The sequence below is a fragment of the Coregonus clupeaformis genome, chromosome 17 (assembly GCF_020615455.1).
Source record: "Coregonus clupeaformis isolate EN_2021a chromosome 17, ASM2061545v1, whole genome shotgun sequence".
Classification (NCBI taxonomy): Eukaryota; Metazoa; Chordata; class Actinopteri; order Salmoniformes; family Salmonidae; genus Coregonus; species Coregonus clupeaformis.
Genome location: NC_059208.1, coordinates 42,667,206 through 42,691,611, shown reverse-complemented (window position 1 = coordinate 42,691,611; position 24,406 = coordinate 42,667,206). Strand labels below are relative to the sequence as shown.

General features: G+C 46.0%; 1 protein-coding gene across 2 annotated transcripts in view; it reads left to right on the top strand.

Moving 5' to 3' along the window:
- The window catches only part of LOC121586446 (sodium/potassium-transporting ATPase subunit alpha-3), a 37,032-nt gene extending 14,549 nt beyond the window's left edge, over positions 1-22,483 (top strand). For both annotated transcript variants that reach the window (XM_045226365.1, XM_045226366.1), the window contains 20 exons: positions 2,066-2,197; positions 8,818-8,877; positions 9,023-9,226; positions 10,152-10,265; positions 11,163-11,297; positions 11,679-11,796; positions 13,025-13,293; positions 14,674-14,872; positions 15,301-15,545; positions 16,087-16,279; positions 16,762-17,074; positions 17,615-17,765; positions 17,974-18,142; positions 18,757-18,911; positions 19,143-19,266; positions 19,405-19,550; positions 19,894-20,024; positions 20,192-20,293; positions 20,857-20,948; positions 21,452-22,483. In XM_045226365.1, the coding sequence (XP_045082300.1) occupies positions 2,066-2,197; positions 8,818-8,877; positions 9,023-9,226; positions 10,152-10,265; positions 11,163-11,297; positions 11,679-11,796; positions 13,025-13,293; positions 14,674-14,872; positions 15,301-15,545; positions 16,087-16,279; positions 16,762-17,074; positions 17,615-17,765; positions 17,974-18,142; positions 18,757-18,911; positions 19,143-19,266; positions 19,405-19,550; positions 19,894-20,024; positions 20,192-20,293; positions 20,857-20,948; positions 21,452-21,480 (3,081 nt within the window). In that variant the 3' untranslated portion in view covers positions 21,481-22,483. The remainder of the gene's footprint in view (positions 1-2,065; positions 2,198-8,817; positions 8,878-9,022; positions 9,227-10,151; positions 10,266-11,162; positions 11,298-11,678; positions 11,797-13,024; positions 13,294-14,673; positions 14,873-15,300; positions 15,546-16,086; positions 16,280-16,761; positions 17,075-17,614; positions 17,766-17,973; positions 18,143-18,756; positions 18,912-19,142; positions 19,267-19,404; positions 19,551-19,893; positions 20,025-20,191; positions 20,294-20,856; positions 20,949-21,451) is intronic.
- The last annotated feature ends 1,923 nt before the right edge of the window (positions 22,484-24,406 follow it).

The following is a 24,406-nucleotide window of genomic DNA, read 5'->3' as shown; positions in this document are numbered from 1 at the left end:
CAAAGCCCGCTCATAGTGTATTTTACTCTCTTACTGTGATTGAATAGAGACCCTAAGGTTGAGACGATACATTGCCACTTGTATGTTTTAGGACCATATGGCACATATTGGCACATTCAGTGCATTTGGAAAGCCATGATGTAAATGTGATATATCTGTTTTTTTTTTTTTGTATTTTACCCCCTTTTTCGATCTTGTCTCATCGCTGCAACTCCCCAACGGGCTCGGGAGGCGAAGGTCGAGTCATGCGTCCTCCGAAACATAACCAGCCAAACCGCACTTCTTAACGCCCGTTTCACCCGGAAGCCAGCTGCACCAATATGTCGGAGGAAACACCGTTCAACTGACGACCGAGGTCAGCATGCAGGCACCCGGCCCGCCACAATGAGTCGCTAGAGCGCAATTAGCCAAGTAAATCCCCCCCGGCCAAACCCTCCCCTAACCCGGACGACGCTGGGCCAATTGTGCGCCGCCCTATGGGACTCCCGATCACGGCTGGTTGTGATACAGCCCGGGATCGAACCCGGGTCTGTAGTGATGCCTCTAGCACTGCGATGCAGTGCCTTAGACCGCTGCACCACTCGGGAGGCCCACCAGTTTTAAATGTTTAATACATTTGCTAACATTTCAAAAAACCAGTTTTTGCTTTGCTTTGCTGTTGTGTGTAGATTGATGAGGGAAAGAAAAATACTTTACGAATACACTGTATATAAACATACTGTATGTGTGTTTCCTTGAAGAGTTGAAATCCTTTTGTATGGTGTTATTCCATATTCTATCTGTCTTGGGTGTCATTGTACATCCTCCTCTATTGAGATTCCGCCCCCTTGATTCTGTGACATTTCCAAACCCATCCATAACAACTACTTTTGGTCATGTAGTGTATAAGAGGCATATAAATACAAACACGCACATTTAACGCACATAGTTTAGTAGGTCTATCATTGACCATTTATCCTCTCAGGACGTTCTCAGGACGTTCTCTGTGGACCGTGGTCTCCCTGATCATCACGGCCCCTGGGGCCACTGTCATGCGCTTTTCATAGAAACAACCATGTGAGGTCCCTCTCACTGCTGCCACTGTGGCACTGTACTCTCACAAGGCTCGCATTGTCCATGAAGGAGAGAAAGAGGGACGGATGTAAAGAGAGTGTGGGAGAGAGATGAAAGGAGAGACAGAAACAGTGAAATAGAGGTTGGGTGTGGAGGGAGTAATTGAGGGAGGAGATGGTAGAGGAAGAAAGCATGTTTGGGTGCCTTTTCATTATGTATCATTAACTTATCACTTCCTGTAAAATAGAGAGCTTGTAGCAGTCTTTACCATAAAAGACACAGGTGGGGTCTACCTGGCTCGAATGCAGCCTTCCTGTTGAGATACCAAAACCGATCTGACAAGAAAATCCCAAAATGGGTGTTTACTGTAAATACACATGGTCACTCTTGGACCATACCTTGTCAAAATGACAGAAATGCATTTTAATGTTGGGAAACATAAACATTTTCAATGGGGAAACAAAACACTCTCAAATGGTGGGAATTTTCAGAGTGTAATACATATAGCAGAACCCTAGTAAAGTAGCCTAGTTTTAAACCATAACCAATTGGTCCTGATTAGACAAAACCTTCCATTCTGGACCATGTTATACACATGTTATAATTTGGATAATCTTCTTGTGGAATATACAAAGCTAGAGTGGAAAACATTTAGGGAGCTATGCCCAACCATATAATATGGCAGCCTTGCACTTTTTCTATTTGCTTGTTTGATCGTGGCCTACACTCAAGTAGCTAACAGTGATGTTGCTGGTTATCTGAGTGCATGAATTCCTATGTAATTGTGGCTTAGCTTGTGGTGCTGCGGTGCAGGTAGGATACCAGCTGGCACCAGGAAGCCCAGTTAACTGCAATACTCACAGTTACTACGGCAGCATTGAGGCTTTCACAGCCTAAAATGGTGGTTTTAGGATTAGCTGACCCACACTGTATATTAACCCAACCTTTTTCTATGTAAAATATGGACTGGTCAGGGATATGTGTTCTGAGACTCTCTTTATTTGTCTTGCAGTATGGGCGGTCAGATAGCTACCGTGTGGCCACCACGACGGAGAAGGACGAGAAGGAGTCCCCCAAGAAGGCGGTCTCCAAGGCAGAAAAGAAGACCAAGGACATGGATGAATTGAAGAAGGAAGTTCCTTTGGTGTGTAGTGCATAATTCCTACTTCCTGTTTCCTGTCAGTGCACCATGGCCTAGAGCAGTGTGTTCGTCGGACTGGCACTGGTCCCTTGGATGTTGCTAACTGGTCCCTCAGATGGTTAGCTGAAACCAATTTAGATTAATCTAAAGTGCTAGTTTTAATCTAAGGAGGAAGGACCATAACTTGCCGGACACTGGTATAATACAAGTTTGAGAAATACTATCCTAAAGAGCACCCAATGGACACAGACATCAATTCAACGTCTATTCCACGTTGATTCAACCAGTGTGTTCCCAGTGGGCAGTCTTTGTGTATTCTGTTTGGGACAACAAAAACATTTAAAAAAGATTACTTCTCAGATGTTTGGACAATGGATTTTGGCAGCCTGTATTCCTGAAAATCTATTTTATTGTTGGCACACTAAGTAAATCTCATGGGTGTCAAGCAAAGGAAATTTTTTTTTTTTTTGGTACGAATAGTCGTTTGTGGTTAGAGGCAATGCCAATGTAAACTAATCCTGTTTGAAGAGGATTTACTCTGTTACGAGGCATACGGCCAAACCATGAGAATATTAATATCCCTCTGAAACACAGCCGGAAAATGTCTCAAGCGCTATTCACAATATATGTGAAAAAATGTAGTTAAAACTAGAGATTTATTCAATGTTTGTCATGAGCCCTCTCACTCCACCGGGTTACCACCTTAATGTGTTTCCACTATCTTCCACTCTGCTCATCTCTCTCTCTCTACTCAGCCTAACGAGCTCCACCTGTCCCTGCTCTGCTCGGCTCTAATTACTCTGCCAGCTGCGCTGCATTACCCACTAACCTCTCCCAGTATTTAAAGTCCCGTCTCTCAGCTCTCCTTTGTCAGATCGTCTGCAAAGCTCACACCCGGAACCTGTGTGCTCGCGCTTCTGGCTCACCCTTGTTTTGTGACCCCGGACCTGCCTGATTCTTGGATACTCTTCTGCCCCAGGAAAACCAGACCTGCTTTCTGCCATTACGACTCCTGACTACTCTTCGACCCCGGTAACTCTGACCAGCCTTCTGCCTTGCTACAACGTATTTGGATTTCCTTGAACTGTACTTCTGCCTTGTTTCATCCGCCCCGTTGTGTCTGTGTTTCCTCCCCCCAGGACTTCTGGACCACCAACCACCGGCGTCATCGGACGCACCGCTGCCACTGGGGGGGCACAGACCCAGCACATTGGACGGGATAACCCCTGGAGCCTTCACTCACTCCCTACTTCCCCTTTTCCCTTAAGTTTTAATAAACTTTCTGGTGTGACGCAATTGTGGTCCTCTTGTCGTCTGTCTGAACCGTGACAGTACGATCTGACCATCATGGACTCAGCGCACACTTCCCCCCGACATGGAAACCGAAGAACCTGAGCAACCCACCGCCATGCTACGCCTGGAACACACTGAGAGAGAGCTAGGCCGCATGAGCGGCGACATCACCTCTCTGCTTCAGGTCGGCCACCAACAGCATCAGCAGTTCCAGCAGCACCAGCAGCAGTCCCAGCAGCAGCAACAACAACTCTGCCAGGATCATCCAACTCCTCACCAACCTTACCCCAGCCAGTCTGCCCACCAGCCCTGCCTCCGAGTTACCTGCCCCGGTCATTTCAGCCGCTGCCCCGGAACCCAAGATTGGAAACCCCGAGCGGTTCAACGGCGATTCTACCCAGGTCCGGCCATTCCTGACTAGCTGCCGACTTCCAGTTCTCCTTGCAGCCAAGGACCTTCGCCACGGAGGGGGCTAGGGTCGGGTATGCCATCACTCACCTGACGGGCCGAGCTCGACTCTGGGGAACAGCAGAGTTCGAACGTCAAACACCCGCATGTGCAACCTTCGACCTGTTTGCTGAGGAGATGCTGAAGGTGTTTGACCTGGATTCACCAACCGCAGAGGCGTCTCGTGAACTGTTCAGTATTCGACAAGGCAGACGTACAGTCGCAGACCATTCCATCGACTTCCGAACCCTGGCAAGACGAAGTTCTTGGAACACACCATCGTTGGTGGACGCGTTCTTCCATAGCTTGGCTGACTATATCAAGGGACGAAGTTGGTCTCCCATGAACTGCCTTCCACTCTTGATGAAGCCATCGCGACTGACTGTCCGGATCGACAGAAGGATACAGACCCGTCGTCGTGAGAGAGGGGGGCGCCAAGGTCCACCAACTACCGGCATTCGGAGAGATCCGACTGGGCTCCTGTCAGCTACTGCCACTCACCCAAGTCAGCTTGATCAGTCTGAGCCTATGGAGATTGGGCGAGCCTCTCTCACTCCTGCAGAACGCCAGCGCCGCTTCACCTCAAACCTCTGCCTCTATTGTGGAGGTGATGGACATCGTGTGGTAACCTGCCCTTTAAAAGCCGAAGCTCACCGGGCATAGGGGGAGTCCGGTTGAGCTCAATGACCATCCAGTCCTCCGACCGCAAACCCTTGCTGCAAGTTCACCTCCGCCTCTCTGACTCTACTCACACCCTGGCTGCTCTGGTGGATTCTGGCGCCCGAAGCCAACATAATGGACATCAAGCTGGCACGCCAACTGGGACTGGAGAACCTCCGTTTGACACCTCCTATTCCTGCCCGGGCACTGGACGGACACTTACTCGGATCGGTCACTCATGTCACGGCCCCGGGTCTTGATGGGTCTGTCCGAAACCATCAAGAAACTATCCAGTTTCACCTGCTCCCCTCTCCAGGCCAACCCCTCATCCTGGGTTACCCATGGCTCCGCCCGGCACAACCCTCAGCTCGACTGGGTGACCGGGGGTGATCAGGGAGTGGGGAGAGGACTGCCACCGAACCTGCCTGCTTGCTGCCGCACTACCCCCCCGGCCAGTACCCTACTAACTCCGCCCCTGACCTCTCCCATGTCCCAGAATGCTACCATGGTCTCAGAGAAGTGTTTAACAAAGCAAGAGCCACATCTCTGCCCCCTCACCGACCGTACGACTGTGCCATCGACCTCCTCCCTGGAACAGCCCCTCCAAGGGGCCGTCTTTATCGTTGTCTGCTCCTGAAAGAAGGTCCATGGAGGACTACATCAATGACTCTCTGTCCACAGGATTGATCCGTTCATCTTCATCTCCGGCTGGTGCTGGCTTCTTCTTTGTGGGGGAAGAGGGACGGATCTCTTCGCCCCTGCATCGACTACAGGGGACTCAACGACATCACAGTGAAAAACCGTTACCCTCTCCCTCTGCTCACCTCTGCTTTTGAGTTGCTCCAGGGAGCCACTGTTTTTACCAAGTTGGATCTCAGAAACGCTTACCACCTAGTGCGGATCCGGGAGGGAGATGAATGGAAGACCGCATTCAATACACCAACAGGCCACTACGAGTATCTGGTTATGCCTTTTGGCCTCACCAATGCTCCTGCTGTGTTCCAGGCTCTAGTGAATGATGTACTGCGGGACATGTTAAACAAGTTTGTCTTCGTTTACCTGGATGACATCTTAATCTACTCCAGAAACCTGTCTGAACACACCCGCCATGTCCAGCAAGTCCTTCATCGTCTTCTGGAGAATTCCCTCTACGCCAAGGCAGAGAAGTGTGAGTTTCACGTCAAGACAGTGGCCTTCCTGGGGTACATAGTGGCAGAGGGAAGTATCCAAATGGATCCTGCCAAAGTATCAGCAGTCACGTCATGGCCAGTTCCGGAGAACAGAAAGAAGCTGCAACAGTTTCTGGGGTTTGCTAACTTCTATAGAAAGTTTATCCGGAACTACAGTACCGTTGCTGCCCCTCTCACTGCTCTAACCAGCACCAAGCAACCCTTCACCTGGACCCCAGCAGCCGACAAGGCCTTCAGTACCCTCAAGGTAAGGTTCACCTCCGCTCCCATCCTCCAGATGCCTGACGTGGACCGGCAATTCATTGTGGAGGTGGACGCCTCGGATGTGGGAGTTGGTGCTGTGATTTCTCAGTGGGCTGCGGAGGATAGGAAGCTCCATCCCTGTGCCTTTTTCTCACGTCGGTTGTCCCCCTCTGAGTGCAATTACGACATAGGGAACCGAGAGCTGCTGGCTGTGAAGCTTGCCTTGGAGGAGTGGCGTCACTGGCTGGAGGGGTCCACCATTCCATTTCTCGTTTGGACCGATCACAAGAACTTGGAGTACATCCGCACGGCCAAACGGTTGAACTCCAGGCAGTCCCGCTGGGCCCTGTTCTTCACCAGGTTTAATTTCACTCTGTCATACCGGCCTGGATCACGCAACACCAAGCCAGACGCCCTCTCCCGTCAATTCCAGAAGGATGACAACCCCTCCAAGGATCCTGTGTCGATTCTGCCAAGTCCCTGCATCGTAGCAGCTCTGACCTGGGCTGTTGAGGAACAGGTGCTGGAAGCTCTCCGTAACCAGCCCCGGTCCCAGCACTTGCCCAGCTGACCGCCTTTTTGTCCCCGAAAACCTAAGGTCCCAGGTCGTTCAGTGGGGACATGACTCCCGCCTAGCTTGTCACCCTGGCTCCACCCGCACTTACAACCTGCTCGCCCAGAGGTTCTGGTGGCCCGCTCTGAGAAAGGATGTACGGGAATTCGTCCAAGCCTGCCCCATCTGCAACCAACACAAGTCGTCCTGCCAGCCCCCAGCCGGATTGCTGCAGCCCCTGCCTGTGCCCAGACGTCCCTGGTCTCACATCGCCCTTGACTTTGTCACGGGGCTGCCCCCTTCAAGGGGCAAGACCGTCATTCTCACCATAGTTGACCGATTCAGCAAGATGGCACACTTCATTCCCCTCCCCAAGCTCCCAACCGCCAAGGAGACCGCCCAGGTGGTCCTGGAACACGTCTTCCGGATCCACGGACTGCCAAAGGATGTAGTTTCTGACCGTGGCCCACAATTCTCCTCCGCTTTTTGGAAGGAGTTCTGTCACCTGCTGGGAGCCACAGTCAGTCTGACTTCGGATTCCATCCCCAATCCAATGGGCAGTCAGAGCGGGCAAATCAGGAGCTCGAGAAGGCACTGCGATGCATGACTTCACGCAACCCCCACTCCTGGTCGCAGCAATTGACATGGGTGGAGTACGCACACAATTCTCTGACCTGCTCTGCCATCGGTATGTCCCCCTTTCCAATGTGTTTATGGATACCAGCCTCCTCTATTTGCCAGTCAGGAAGGGGAGGTTACTTGCCCATCTGCACTTGCGTTTGCCCGTCGATGTCGCCGCACCTGGTCACAGGCCCGAGCCACACTTCTCAGATCCGTTGCCAGCTACACTACCGGGGCCAACCGTCGGAGAATCCCTGCTCCCACCTACCATGTTGGTCAAAGGTGTGGTTGTCGTCAAGGAACCTGCCACTCAGGGTGGAGTCGCAGAAGTTGGCACCTCGGTTCATTGGCCCATTCCCTATCATAAGAGTGATTAGCCCAACTGCTGTCCGGCTCCAACTGCCTAATTCCATGAGGGTGCACCCCACTTTCCATGTGTCTAAGATTAAGCCCATTCATGAGAGTCCGCTGGTCCCTGCTGCGCCTTGTCCTCCTCCTCCACGGCTCGTCGATGGTGGTCTGGTTTACACCGTCCGCCGCCTGCTTCGGTCCAGACGGAGGGGTAGGGGTCTCCAGTACCTCATTGACTGGGAGGGCTATGGACCTGAGGAAAGGACCTGGGTGCCAGCTAGTCGGATTGTGGATAGGACTCTCATCACCGCCTTCCACCAACGGCATCCTGATCAACCTGCAATCCGTAGGGGCCGCCCCAGAGGGATCCCTAACCGTCCTGCCCGCTCGGCTTCCTGTCCTGTGCCTGATCCTGTCTCGGGACCTGTCCCATCTCCCGACCACGGCCCTCCGGCTTCCTCCGAGGATGAGGGCGTTCGCTCGGGACGTTCGGAGGAGTTCTAGCCCTCCTCCGGCTCCCCTCCTCCCGCCCGGCGTGGTGTTGCTCTTGGGACTTCTGGGGCCGTCCCTTGGGGGGTTCTGTCATGAGCCCTCTCACTCCACCGGGTTACCACCTTAATGTGTTTCCACTATCTTCCACTCTGCTCATCTCTCTCTCTCTACTCAGCCCTAACGAGCTCCACCTGTCCCTGCTCTGCTCGGCTCTAATTACTCTGCCAGCTGCGCTGCATTACCCACTAACCTCTCCCAGTATTTAAAGTCCCGTCTCTCAGCTCTCCTTTGTCAGATCGTCTGCAAAGCTCACACCCGGAACCTGTGTGCTCGCGCTTCTGGCTCACCCTTGTTTTGTGACCCCGACCTGCCTGATTCTTGGATACTCTTCTGCCCCAGGAAAACCAGACCTGCTTTCTGCCATTACGAATCCTGACTACTCTTCGACCCCGGTAACTCTGACCAGCCTTCTGCCTTGCTACAACGTATTTGGATTTCCCTTGAACTGTACTTCTGCCTTGTTTCATCCGCCCCGTTGTGTCTGTGTTTCCTCCCCCCAGGACTTCTGGACCACCAACCACCGGCGTCATCGGACGCACCGCTGCCACTGGGGGCACAGACCCAGCACATTGGACGGGATAACCCCTGGAGCCTTCACTCACTCCCTACTTCCCTTTTCCCTTAAGTTTTAATAAACTTTCTGGTGTGACGCAATTGTGGTCCTCTTGTCGTCTGTCTGAACCGTGACAATGTTTTCAACTTTTCTCTTTTAGACCGAACACAAGATGTCCATCGAGGAGGTATGCCAGAAGTACGCTACCGATATAGTTCAGGTAAATTCATGACCTCAAGCCTTCCCGAAACCTGTGTTGGGGCTTTTCAAATTAAACATTTTATAACATTAATGGTAATATCAGTTGTCACACAAAATATCAGCCAATCCCTCTCCCTCCTCTCTCCCTCTCACCCCCTCTTCAGGGTCTGACCAATGCTAAGGCCGCTGAGTACCTGGCTCGTGACGGCCCCAATGCCCTCACGCCTCCCCCTACCACCCCCGAGTGGGTCAAGTTCTGTCGCCAGCTGTTCGGTGGCTTCTCCATCCTGCTGTGGACTGGCGCCATCCTCTGTTTCCTGGCCTACGCCATCCAGGCCGCCACCGAGGACGAGCCCGCAGGAGACAATGTGAGTGACAGACCCCCACAAAATGGCCACCATTATCACTTGGCAGGGGACAAAGGGATGCAAGGTTATAGATGGCCTTTTGGGTTCAGCTTAATGTAGTGTTTCCAAAATGGAGCATTAGGATTCAACTTGTGAGGTTGTGGCTGATTCTTACTTGGCACTAAAAGATTTGGGAAACTCTATGACTTGGTGAACAATTAAGTGTCTAGTGTCTAGTGGTCTAGTGTTGAGATGAGTCAAAGTCCCATGTGTTTCTTAGATCCAGCTATATGCTTCAACCAATCCCAAATGAATGGGAAATATAGACACCATCTAAAATGATAAATGGTTAAACAATATTTCTGTCTCTCTCTCCTTGCCCTCTCTCTCCAGTTGTACGTGGGTAATACTAAATGAGGCATTTGAATTTCAACGAATTTCATTGAATTTATCAATGATTTACTTCCTATCCTATATATTTCCATTAATTCAAAATCAAATTCAAATAATTCTGCATCCTGTGTACTATTTCAACAAGAATTCAAGAACTGAATTGGAATTGATCAGCCATTCTCAATTCAATTTTGAATTGACCCCAACCCTGCATGGCATGTGGCATTTTAGATCCAGCTATATAGTTCAACCAACCCTAAATTCATTAAAAAGCTAGGCACCATAATAACATTATCAAACAATAAAGTTATATATATATTTTCCCAGCAAATAGTGAACGTTCCTGCAACGTTAGGTAACGTTCCAATGGAGTCCCAATTTGGTTTTCAGCTAACATTAGCATGACAACATCCCATGAATGCTTTTAAAATGTCCTGGGAAAACGTTATTTGATAAACATTAGTAGAAGGACATAATAGTTATAAGAACTTTTGTATAAAATGTTCCAATACTGTTTGTTTTTTACATTGTTTGCTGGGTTCTCTCTCTCCAGTTGTACCTGGGTATCGTTCTCTCGGCTGTTGTCATCATCACCGGCTGTTTCTCCTACTTCCAGGAGGCCAAGAGCTCCAAAATCATGGAGTCCTTCAAGAACATGGTGCCCCAGGTAAACAAACCTCTTAGATCTCCTTACCACCCTATCCTATTGTCTCCTACATTCCCACCAGTTATAGCAGGGTTCCTCAACTAGCGGCCTGCAGGCAGAATTTGGCCCGCAGTTGATTTCTATTTGCCCCCCAAGTTCTTTTTTTTTATTGTTTATTGTCGGACATAAAAGACAGTAAAAACACCACCAAATCAGCTGCAAGTGATTTTAATTATGGAAATCTGTTCCAAAGTATTCCCACACAGAATATATAGATAGGTGTGATCATATACAAATGTAAGCAAGGTTTGAAATTATTATGTATTAGTCAAATGTTATATATGTTTGGGTTTCTTGCGGTCAATTTGCAGTCTACAAATTATTTGTAATCATGTTCCGGCCCCCCGATCATCCGCGGCTGAATCTAGTTGATGATCTCTGACCATAGGGCTCAGTGTCTGTGATACTCATTCCAATCCTATTAGTCCCATCATAAGTGTTTTACAAATTCTAATCCAAACTTGTTTTTCTAGATGACTATGGGTGGGGAAGTTGTGGCAGTGACTCAAAATAACCTGTGACCCTAATCCATATGTTCCCCCCTGAAAACCCACATAGCCTACATTGTTGTGGCCATTGTAACCATGGTCAGGTACACATTTTCTATCCAGAGTCCTTCTATGGTCAGTGTCAATGGTCAGTCAATGGTTAGTTGGTTACTTTACAGTCTACTATATATCTGCCAATCTCTATGCAATTACATGTTATAACATAAAAACCCATCATTACTAGTTAGTTTATGGTCAGTGATAGTGTGTGGTTGGTTTTACTGTTACCCCAGTGTTACACCTGTATGTATAGTCAGTTAATGGTTGGTTTGTTTTTCCTACTTCACCATTGGGGTTCCTCTGTCCAAAGCAAGCGCTGGTGATCCGTGAGGGTGAGAAGATGCAGATCAATGCTGAGGAGGTGGTGGCTGGAGACCTGGTTGAGGTGAAGGGAGGAGACAGGATCCCCGCCGACCTCAGGATCGTCTCTGCTCATGGCTGCAAGGTAAACACACACACACACACAGCATATGTTTTACTATCCTTGTGGGGACCTAAACATTTATTTCCGTTCAAAATCCTATTTTTAAAAAACTAATTCCTAAACCTGACCCTAATTCTAACCCTAATCCTAACTGTAAACCTAACCACTAAGCTTAAAATAACCTTTGGAATATGTTTCTTCTTTTACTATCCTTGTGGGGACTTTTGAGGATTTCCTGTACCCACAAGGATAGTAATACAAGCTGACACACACATACACACACACACATATATATACATAGCTCACATTAAAATATAACACACACTCACACAACTACACATTTTACATACAAGCTTTTTAAAATTGTAAACAAGTTCCTTGGATTTTGTCCTTCTCCTATAGGTGGATAACTCCTCCCTGACTGGTGAATCAGAACCCCAGAGCAGGTCACCTGACTGTACCCATGACAACCCCCTGGAGACCCGCAATGTCGCTTTCTTCTCCACCAACTGTGTTGAAGGTATGGTCGTCTTGTCAACTGCATCATCCTCATCTCCCTCCTTCTCTTCCTCCTGACCCATTTCCTTCTTCTCATCACCATCATCATCATCATCATCATCATCATCATCATTGTTTTCCTCATAACCATCATTGCCCCATCACTCTACATGTGTCTTTCCATTCCTGTGTTTTCTTTCTTTCCCTCCGTTTCTCTTTATCCACCCCTGAACGGGTTGAAGGGGAAAATGCTGGCTGCCATAGCAACAAGGCACCCACCATTTTAACAAGCACCCAACCCAGCGCCCACGCACACTCTGTCTCTCTCTCCTTCTTCCTTTCACCTCTCTTTTCCTCCCTCTTCTTTGAATTCCCTGGCTGCCTTTTCCTTCCCATCTGTCCATATCGCTTCATCTTTGAGAACACTCCATCTGGTGTCAATATTAGCTTACCGCCTCCCTATGGTTCAGTGGTCTAATGGTATTGTCAATAGAGGACGACAGACATAAATGGCTAAGGCCTGGATTCAATCAGTTCAGCTTTAACCCGCGGTAACCGACACTGCATAGCATGTCTTTGCTTTTGTTTAGGCAATGTCGGAGGTGTAACTGCGTTGGAGCTGTCAAATCGGCCCGTGCGTTATACCTGCCGCGTACATTGCCATTGGATGCATTAGTAGAAATCCCATGCAGCCGTGTTACAATTTAATCTACACCTCGATTAGGCACACATAAATCCTTATTGTTTTGTTTAATGATTTTCAATTTGAGTGTCATTATTTCTATATAGCCTACACTTTCTCTTTGTAAACTTCTAAGGCGAGTGGAACGGCTGTGGCTTCGTGACAATGACCACAAGAGCAGCCGCTCACCAAGAGCAGCCCCATGTGGTCAGAACATGGCACCTGCACTGGTGGCGATAATAAATACTTACATTTTACATTTTAGTCATTTAGCAGACGCTTATACTTCAGTGGTATTTCAGTAAAGAACACTTCAGCAGCTCAATATTCATTTTTTTTGAATGGTTACTTTAGGGCCATTTACTGTAAGGGAGTGATACAAAAATGATTATTAAAAACATTTGATTTGCACTTCTAAAGCATTTTTCTCAAACTCAGTGCTTTGCATTGTATGGGGGTAACTCACCATCATTTTACACAACATGGTATTGCAAATCTTTGACGATACACTAATATAACATGTAAGTAAAGTCATCTAACTTCCTTCTCTCCTCCTCTCCGTCACCAGGCACGGCGCGTGGCATCGTGGTGTGCACCGGCGACCGTACCGTCATGGGCCGTATCGCCACCCTCACCTCCGGCCTGGAGTCGGGCAAGACCCCCATCGCCAAGGAGATCGAGCACTTCATCCACCTGATCACAGGCGTGGCCGTGTTCCTGGGCATCACCTTCTTCATCCTGGCCGTCTGCCTGGGCTACAGCTGGCTGGAGGCCGTCATCTTCCTCATCGGCATCATCGTGGCCAACGTGCCCGAGGGCCTGCTGGCTACTGTCACTGTGAGGGGATACTTTGGTGGATTTTTGTGTTGTGTTGTGTGGTGGATGGGGTTGCAAAGGGTAGTTGGGGGTAGTGAGGAGTGGAGTGTATGTTTGTGTGTGTTTTGCTTTTTCTGTGTGTGTTCTGCTTTTTCTGTGTGTGTTCTGCTTTTTCTGTGTGTGTTCTGCTTTTTCTGTGTGTGTTCTGCTTTTGGTGTCTTGTGTTGTACTTCTGTGTCTGTCTGTCTGTCTGTCTGTCTGTCTGTCTGTCTGTCTGTCTGTCTGTCTGTCTGTCTGTCTGTCTGTCTGTCTCTTACTCTGTGTGTTCTATCTCTGTGCTAATATTTCCATGTGTTCCAGTATCGTTGTGTGGTTATGCATCTTTCTGTAATAATAGAGGCTTATGTGTCTTCTGTGATGGTTGTGGTGGTGTATCATATCTCTGTTAGTGTATCTCTCTCTTTTTCTCCCTCTCTCTCTCTCCACAGCCGTTGTGTTTTGTGTACCTATATCTCTCTCTTTTTCTCTCCTTCCCTCTTTGTGTCTGTCTCTTTTTCAGGCTCTCTCTGCACCTGGGTCATTCAGTGTCAGTGACTCCCCCTGGTCAGTTGTCTTCTATGACAACTGTTAAGAGAGACTGATATATGCTAGGCTAATGTTAATGTAAATGCTAGGCTTTTGCCACTCTCGCTGCTTGGCTAGTAGCCTGTATGTGCCATGATATGTTCCGCCATTTTGAAAGTAGCATGATACACCGGCGCCCGCCTTTCACTGCTTTTACTCTGTGCTTGGCTTTCCTTCTCTTGCTTTCTATCTTTCTTCATTTCTCTTCTGGGCTGTGAAATATACTGTAGTATTTGATTGGCTCTAGTGCATTTTAATGTAGTGGGGAGCAGGGGATGTGGAATGACGGGGGTTTGCACAACTCCAGGTCTCAAGGGTAGGTGTGTAGTTACCTTGTATTGGTTTGTCATGGGTTTCTTATCTGTAGATGCAAGTAAGTTGTTGCTTGGTTTGAGGGTCTAGGGTGTATACACCTGGAGTTGTGCTCCCCATGTTTTTACTTTTATGATTTGGTACTAATCTTTTCTCTCATTTTCTATTTTTTACTTTCTTTCATCCTGCCTTCTTTTCCCAATCTCTGTTGCTTTCTCTGTCTCTCTCTTTTCTCTCTCTTTTTTCTGTCTCTCTCCTTTTCCCTTCTTCTTCTTCTTCTTCTTCTTCTTCTTCTTCTTCTTCTTCTTCTTCTTCTTCTTCTTCTTCTTCTTCTTCTTCTTCTTCTTCTTCTTCTTCTTCTTCTTCTTCTTCTTCTTCTTCTTCTTCTTCTTCTTCTTCTTCTTCTTCTTCTTCTTCTTCTTCTTCTTCTTCTTCTTCTTCTTCTTCTTCTTCTCTCTCTCTCAGGTGTGTCTGACCCTGACCGCTAAGCGTATGGCTCGTAAGAACTGCCTGGTGAAGAACCTTGAGGCTGTGGAGACCCTGGGCTCCACCTCCACTATCTGCTCTGACAAGACTGGCACCCTGACCCAGAACAGGATGACTGTGGCCCACATGTGGTTTGACAACCAGATCCACGAGGCTGACACCACTGAGGACCAGTCTGGTAAGAGACAGGGGTTTAAGTTCACTGAACTCATTGTTTATGTTCTTACTATATAATATCAAAGAAAATACATCTTAGGTATGCATATTGTGATCACAGTTATTAAGATTGTGGCGCCAGTTTAGGTGATTTAGATAGTCTTGTAGTCTCTGGAATTACAGTAGATATAATTTGGCAAACCAGCATAATGTGGCTTGCAGGCCTGATGTAGCACCCGAGCCAGAAGTTTCAGACCACTGTGTTAGGGAATAACTAGGCCATCAAAGATGGGCCTTATGTTGTTTGTAACATCTTGGGATTTGCATTTTTAATGATAGTACGTGTATTTATGCAGGCCTTGATGAGGGCTTCAGGGCTGCCTGTGAGCACATGAATGCAACAACCATGTGTCTGTCACTAACAATTCTCCCTCCCTCTCTTCTCCCCAGGCGCCTCCTTCGACAAGAGCTCGGAGACCTGGTTGGCTCTGGCGCGCGTGGCGGCCCTGTGTAACCGGGCGCAGTTCAAAGCGGCTCAGGATCAGCTGCCCATCCTGAAGAGGGACGTGGCGGGTGACGCCTCTGAGTCCGCGCTGCTGAAATGTATTGAGCTGTCCTGTGGCAGCGTTCGACAGATGAGGGAGAAGAACAAGAAGGTGGCCGAGATCCCCTTCAACTCCACCAACAAGTACCAGGTGAGTGACCAATATGGAGAACAAGTGCACACCCTGGATCCCTGGGGCTGTATGTATCAAATGTCTCAGAGTAGGAGTGCTGATCTAGGATCAGGTTCTACCTATCCATGTGATCTTATTAATTGTGTTATAAAAGGCTAAACTGATCCTGAATCAGCTTGATACGTACGGCCCTAGTTCTAGAGGTGGGTCTGACCCTGGTCTTACCTGGTTCTGCTTCAGTAAAATATTGTCATTAACATATACGTAGATCCTAAATCATAGAAATATAATTATTACTAACCCTGTCCTGAACTAGGCCATGCCTCCTTTTACGGTCAAACAAAAGAGACCCTAATGTTTTACAATTTTTACTAAGCAGGAGGCATGCATATGCTTTGCAGACATAACAGGGTTCCTAGTCTGGGTTAGGGTTGAAGCTAGGGTTAGGGAAAACAAGGGTTTTCTAAATCCTTATAAAAGCAGTCTGTATAAGGAGTTTGTATAAGAGGCTGAACACAAGTGTGTGATTGTGCTCCCCCTCCCCCTCCCCCTCCCCCAGCTCTCTGTGCATGAGACAGAGGATGAGAACGACAACCGCTACCTTCTGGTGATGAAGGGAGCGCCAGAGAGGATCCTGGACCGCTGCTCCACCATCTTGATCCAGGGCAAGGAGCAGCCCATGGATGAGGAGATGAAGGAGGCCTTCCAGAATGCCTACATGGAGCTTGGAGGACTGGGAGAGAGAGTACTCGGTGAGACAGGAGGGAGAGAGGGACAGAGGACAGCGGGGGGGATGAGGGAGTACTGGATAAACGAGAGGGTGGGCGGGAGGTATAGAAAGTTCCAGAACGCTTACATGGAGCTGGGAGGACTGGGAGGGAGAGTACTCGGAGAGAGAGAGAGAGAGAGAGAGAGAGAGAGAGAGAGAGAGAGAGAGAGAGAGAGAGAGAGAGAGAGAGAGAGAGAGAGAGAGAGAGAGAGAGAGAGAGAGAGAGAGAGAGAGAGAGAGAGAGAGAGAGAGAGAGAGAGAGAGAGAGAGAGAGAGAGAGAGAGAGAGAGAGAGAAGAGAGAGAGAGAGAGAGAGAGAGAGAGAGAGAGAGAGAGAGAGAGAGAGAGAGAGAGAGAGAGGTGGATGAGAAGAGAGTAAGAAATGGGAACCTAAAGAGGCCTTTCAGAATGCATACACTAATACTAATAATAATAATAATAGCAATCTAATACTGTCACTCCCTAGGTTTCTGCCACCTGCTAATGCCCGAGGACCAGTACCCCAAGGGCTTTGCCTTCGACTGTGACGACGTCAACTTTACCACAGAGAACCTGTGCTTCGTGGGCCTCATGTCCATGATTGACCCTCCCCGTGCTGCCGTGCCCGACGCCGTGGGTAAATGTCGCTCCGCTGGCATCAAAGTCATCATGGTGACCGGCGATCATCCAATCACAGCCAAGGCTATCGCTAAGGGTGTGGGCATCATCTCCGAGGGCAATGAGACAGTGGAGGACATCGCCTCTCGCCTCAATATCCCCGTCAGCCAGGTCAACCCCAGGTAAGAGCTATGAGGAAGGAGTGTGTATGTGAACATATACTGTTTTACCTATTTTGGAACATTTTATATTCGTAAAGGTAGATGCATAAAAACACAGCCTTTGCCTATTGTTTTTCAGAAATATTTTTTTCTGCCTCATTTGTAGCCTATATATTTTTTTCTTATTGTTTATTTATTTGCTTTTGTATTTTGGTTTGTTTATTTAGCTATGTTGTACCCCTTGTGTGCTCTGTTTCCCAATGACTCTATTTCAATGTACGTTATGCCTTATTGTATTTGTACATTGACCAAAAAAAACAATGTATATATTTTTAAGAAACATTAATGCATACGTACGAAATGGTGCATATGAACATACTTTATCTATCTCTCTTTCACACAAATATATTTACTCAGTCACTCAGATACTCAGTCAGTTACTCACACCCACATGCTTGCATACACTTATTCACCAAAAACACTAACTTTCTGCATTTCTGTGTGGGTCTCAGCGATACCAAACATACTCTCACTCACTGTCTTCCTGTGTGTGTGTTGCAGGGATGCCAAGGCGTGTGTGATCCATGGTACAGACCTAAAGGACCTGTCTCAGGACCAGATGGATGACATCCTGAGGAACCACACTGAGATTGTGTTCGCCAGAACCTCCCCCCAGCAGAAACTCATCATCGTGGAGGGCTGCCAGAGACAGGTGAGGGGCACAAGTGCAAACACGCACATTATGCTTGCACACACACACAAGCTCATGTTTACTTTACACAGACACATCTGCCTTTTTATACTTAGATACTTTAAAGTAGAGAAAGCTAAAGAAACACTACAGTACTTTATATTCCATCATAGTAGATAATGAGGAGGTTCTTATAACTGGACTCTCTCCCCTCCCCCCTGTCTCTCAGGGTGCCATCGTGGCTGTGACTGGTGATGGTGTGAACGACTCTCCCGCCCTGAAGAAGGCTGACATCGGTGTCGCCATGGGGATCTCCGGCTCAGACGTGTCCAAACAGGCCGCTGATATGATCCTGCTGGACGACAACTTTGCCTCCATTGTCACCGGAGTGGAAGAGGGTGAGAGAGAGGGAGGGAAGGAGTGAGGAAAGACAAGGAGGGAGGGAAAAAGAGGGAAACAAGCAGGGAGGAAAAAAGGTAGGAGGGAAAGAGGTATACAGATGTAAGATCTTAATTTGATCACCCTGTTGTAGGATAACTTTCCTGTAATGCAGGAAATGTCAAACTTGTAATGTATTTGAGGTTTAAAAAGGCTTCTGATGTTTGACATTTCAGACCTGATTTTCCCTTACGAAAAATGTATCAACCCCTACAAAAATGCCATTAATTATAATCCACACAATAATTCACATTTTCTGTTGCTGCAGGATTTTTTTCCTGCTGTAGCAAACTGGCTCAAATTAAGATCCTACATCTGTAAGGAGGAAGAAAATGAAGGAGAGAAAGAGGGTGGTGTGAATGACGGGTAGGATGGAGAGAGTAAAAAAGGTCAGCGAGAGGAGAGAAGAAGTCAAGAAAAGAGAGGAAATTGAATATTTAGAGACAAAAGAAAAGTGCTGGTTCGAAAGATAACTTATCTGTAATATGAGCCCATTGTTTGAAAATACGATATACAGTATAATGATGTCGTCCTGGGGTAGCCTATACAAGCCGTTACTCTTGTGCCCCTCCAGGTCGTCTGATCTTTGACAACCTGAAGAAGTCCATTGCCTACACCCTGACCAGTAACATCCCTGAGATCACTCCTTTCCTCTTCTTCATCCTGGTCAACATCCCACTGCCCCTAGGGACCATCACCATCCTCTGTATCGACCTGGGAACCGACATGGTGAGATACACCCACCCACCAATGCATGGCACATGCTCACACACACAGGCAAATTGTAGTTTGTTCAATTTATACACTTTGAAGATTAAAAATACAATTTGAATCGAAGGTCAGTCATCTTATCCAAGCGTGTGGTTTGGTCTGTTGTCCTTTGCGCCACAAAGAGAGTCAGTCTATTTGAATGTGTATTGATATCCACTGTCTTCTCCTAACCCAACTGTTTGTCTATAGGTGCCAGCTATCTCCCTTGCCTACGAGGCAGCAGAGAGTGACATTATGAAGAGACAGCCCAGAAACCCAGCCAGGGACAAACTGGTGAACGAGAGACTGATCAGTATTGCCTACGGACAGATTGGTGGGTCTTTAAAAGTCTATCTCTGTGTTCAGGTCCTTAGTCTACGTTGGCTTGACTCCCGGCCTAATTCTAATTCTATTTCTATGGGCATCATAGATAAAGCTAACACATCTTCCTCTCCTCTCTCTGTCTTTGTAGGTATGATCCAGGCTCTGGGAGGGTTCTTCTCCTACTTTGTGATCCTGGCGGAGAATGGTTTCCTTCCCTCTTTATTGGTGGGCATCAGGCTAAACTGGGACGACCGCTCCAACAACGACCTAGAAGACAGCTACGGACAGCAATGGGTACGCTATACCTCCTTTCTCTTTTTTCCCCTCCATTTTCATAATTTCCCCCCTTTTTTCTCTCCAGTTTTTTAAAATTCTTTCTCTCTTTCTCTCATTTTCATTTACTCTCTCGTCTTTACTCACTCTAACTTTTTTTTACCACTCTTTCATTTCATTTTATTTAATCCAGTCCTCATTAGTCTCATTAAATTAATTGCTCATCACCACACATTTCCACTTAGTCATCACCACAACTTTCCACTTAGTCATCACCACAACTTTCCACTTAGGCACCTCTACCTCTGCTCTCATTCACTCTTTAACTCTCCCTCCTTGTGATTTCCTCTCCCTCCCATGCCAGACCTATGAACAGAGGAAGATAGTGGAGTACACCTGTCACACGGCCTTCTTCGTCAGTATTGTGGTGGTACAGTGGGCTGATGTCATCATCTGCAAGACCAGGCGCAACTCTGTCTTCCAGCAGGGCATGAGGTCAAAACCCTTTATCTTTGCACCTGTCTTCTAATGACACTTTAGCATGACTAAATAGCAGACCTCTTCTTTTCTCTATTCAGATTTTGTAGGGTTAAGAAGCACCTCTACTTTATGTCTCTCATAGCTAGTATAAATGTTGAGATGCATTATTTGTTTGTTTACAGGAATAAGATCCTGATCTTTGGGCTGTTTGAGGAGACGGCCCTGGCTGCCTTCCTGTCCTACACCCCAGGCATGGACGTGGCTCTCAGGATGTACCCCCTCAAGTGAGTACTCCAGCCTCTGTTCTCATTCACACATAGCAACAGCACCCTCTACTGAGTGATGTTTATATGACAGTTAATTGACAGTAAAGTACCACTGTGTTTATTTTTAATGTTTTTATTTAACCTATATTTAACCAGGTAAGCCAGTTGAGAACAAGTTCTCATTTACAACTGCGACCTGGCCAAGATAAAGCAAAGCAGTGTGATAAAAATAACAACAACACAGAGTTACATATGGGATAAACAAAACGTACAGTCAATAACACAATAGAAAATCTATATACAGTGTGTGCAAATATAGTCAGTTATGGAGGTAAGGCAATAAATAGGCCATAGTGCAAAATAATTACAATTTAGTATTAACACTGGAATGATAGATGTGCAGAAGATGATGTGCAAATAGAGATACTGGGGTGCAAATGAGCAAAATAAATAACAATGGACTGGAGACTATTTCAATCCATTAATGGGGAAATAATTTCCTCTTTAAGGACTATTATTCATTCAACTGAATGGCACTCTGGCTTTTTATTCCTTGTTCTCTCCATCCATCTCTTTCTCAGGCCCAGCTGGTGGTTCTGTGCATTCCCGTACAGTTTCCTCATCTTTGTTTACGATGAGATCCGAAAACTCATCCTGCGCCGGAACCCCGGAGGTACTAATCTCTCACTAATACACTTACTGTACTCACACAAATGTGTAGTATGATGTACTAAAGTACCCATACTAACATGTACTAAGATAGAACCGGGTATCTTTTACAGAGCATTGTGGGTACTGTTGTACATAATGCTACAAAATTTTAAAAACAAGAAAATGGTGCTGTTGGGTTTGCTTAATATAAGGAATTTGAAATGATTTATACTTTTACTTTCACTTTTGATACTTAAGTATATTTTAGCAATTATATTTACTTTTGATACATATGTATTATTAAAACCAAATACTTTTAGACTTTTACTCAAGTAGTATTTTACTGAGTGACTTTCACTTTTGCTTGAGTCATTTTCTATTAAGGAATCTTTACTTTTACTCAAGTATGACAATTGGATACTTTTTCCACCACTGCCTTTGATACAAATGTTTGCTGTTTCAATTAAAAATAATTTCTCTCTCTTTCTCTCTATTCCCTTCCTTTTCTCTTTCCTTTCTCTTTAGGCTGGGTGGAAAAAGAGACATACTATTAAATTATCAAACCATTCTTTACTTCTCTCCCCCTTCCTCCCCTAAATTCATTCCCCTCCTTCTCTCTTCCCTACCGCCACCCTTCCCTCTAATCACATACAAACCATACAAGAAACCGCATCTGAAAACTCATCCGTTCGCCATCCCGTATTTTCATCCAACATCGCCTTGAGGACAAGAGACCAACCACAGAGGAGGAGAGGAACAGGACGATCACGCCAGATCCCTGCGCCCCTCTCCGTCTCGCTGCCTTTTTTTCTGCCCAAAGACTACAGCATAGTCAACACTGCCAATACTCTTCTAATGTCTACTATACTGTTATGACACTGTTCATAAATGTGCTAATACACTGTAATGTACAAACTACCGGTATCACTCTCCTCTATCGACAACAAAATGGTAGCTGCATCTAGATCCCACGGCGAGCGGTGTGGCGTCGTTGTCACCTGTTCCACCCCGCCACCCTCTCGACACGCTCACTCCATCCACCAATCTTCTACTTAACATGCCCCTCCAGCCACTCCCACCACTCCTTGGCCCAATGGGTATAACAGAAGGATCCCACCAATGACACCAGTAAACGTGGAATAATCAGTCACGCCCGCTACAGGGGTAAAAAAATAAAATAATATATATATATATATATAAAATCTTCCTGCCCGTGTGCCCCCCCCCCCTCCTATTTTTCTGTTGTTGTTTTCGATCCTTTTTTGAAACAATTGTTCGTAAAATTTCAGGATTTCTTTTTTATGTTAGGAGTAGGTCTGAGAGCTGCTTGTCTGTCCATCCCTGTTTGTCTGTCTGTTTGTGAGCCCCGTGCGACTTCCCCTGTCCTAGTAAACGTCCCCCTCCCTCCCCCAACTCACCCCTGTTGAAAAAATACAACAATCTTTCTGTATTCTATTCCATTTCATTATTTAAATAAGTGAAAAATGGAATAAGAAACTACCTTACATGTGAAACAGCAGCAAGAAAATAAATAAAACATAAGGATCTCTTTTTTCAGTTTGGTCTCAGTTTGTGTTTTTGTCTGTGGGGTTTGTCAGAGACTGTAAATACATCTTTCACACTATCAATTCTCCTGATACCACTTTAAGGCAGACAGAATGTCTCGATTTACATACCAGGGGGATTGAAGGGTTGTCTGCAATGAGCACTGATAGTGAGTGAGCGTCACTTCTTCTTAATACATTTATTTTCACACAGCACACAATTATTCTGCTCTACCTACCCTCATCATGGTTGGGAAAATATATATATATATTTTTTAAAGGCACAAAAAAAAGAATGAAAAATCAAATCAAGTCATGGAAATATGCTAATGAATAATATAGATAAAGTAACATTACATAGGTATCCACTCACCACCTCAATGGAATACATATGGCATAAATGATGATGCTCACATCCTCTCTATACACCACCAGGGTGTTACATTGCTGTACATCCATTGCTGTTTTCCCTCCCATGTAGATCCTGGTACACTGTAGCTAGTAATATGGAAGCCATATAAGTCCTAAAAAAACATATACATATACAATGGTGGAATAAGCACCCCATTTTCATACTTGAGTAAAAGCAAAGATACCTTAATAGAAAATGATTCAGGTAAATATGACATTTACACAGTAAAATTCTACTTGAGTAAAAGTCTAAAAGTATTTGGTTTTAAATATACTAAGTATCAAAAGTAAATGTAATTGCTAAAATATAATTATGTATCAAAAGTAAATGTAAAAGTATAAATCATTTCAAATTGCTTATATTAAGCAAACCAGACGGCATCATTTTCTTGTTTTTTATTTATTTACCGATAGCCAGGGGCACACTCCAACACTCAGACATAATTTACAAATGAAGCATGTGTTTGGTGAGTCCGCCAGATCAGAGGCAGTAGGGATGACCAGAGATGTTCTCTTGATAAGTGCGTGAATGGACCATTTTCCTGTCCTGCTAAGTATTCAAAATGTAACGAGTACTTTTGGGTGTCAGGGAAAATGTATGGAATAAAAAGTAAATTATTTTCTTTAGGAATGTAGTGAAATAAAAGTAAAAGTTGTCAAAAGTATAAATAGTAAAGTACAGATACCAAAAAAAAACTACTTAAGTAGTACTTTAATGTATTTTTACTTAAGTACTTTACATCACTGTACATATAATAGATATTTATGAAGATATGAGTCCTGAATATTTGTGAATATTAAGTCATTATATGTAGCCTATAAATATATGAAATTCCTGAAAAGTGAACACTTTTTAGAAAAATACATTTCAATTAAAACAACACACTTTGCAATATACTATGGGAGATTAATACTTAAGGAACCATAGAAGATCAAGAGCTTGATTCTAGTATATTCAATAAAGCCTTCCACTCACCAGGCTCATAAAAACAGTCATACTTCATCACATTATTTGAAGGGGTATATGAAGGTCCCTTGTTATTGCAGAGCATTCATTTCTAAAGGTTTTAACTATGTATCTCATAAGTTTTACGGCGATGTGTGTGTGTGTGTGTTTGCTCTAGTAATGGGCTTCTGAATGTGTGTGTGTGTGTGTGAGAGAGAGAGAGAGCGAGGGAGAGAGGGAGAGTTTGTATTTCATGAATACTATTACAGGGCTAAGGGAGCCAATGATGGCTTGCCCATTGTGCACACACACACACACACACACACACACACACACACACACACACACACACACACACACACACACACACACACACACACACACACCTCTATCCTGGGGATATAGGTCAACCCGTTTGCACTGGATCCAGCTTTCTAGACCTTCTCTCTCAAGAGACTGTCTTATAATCTCTCTCCATTGTCCATCAATTACTAGAAACCAGTTTCACCCAAATGGGCACATAAAACCCTTGATTGTTGCAGCACATAAATTACTATAGCAGCTCCTGGAGCCAGGGGC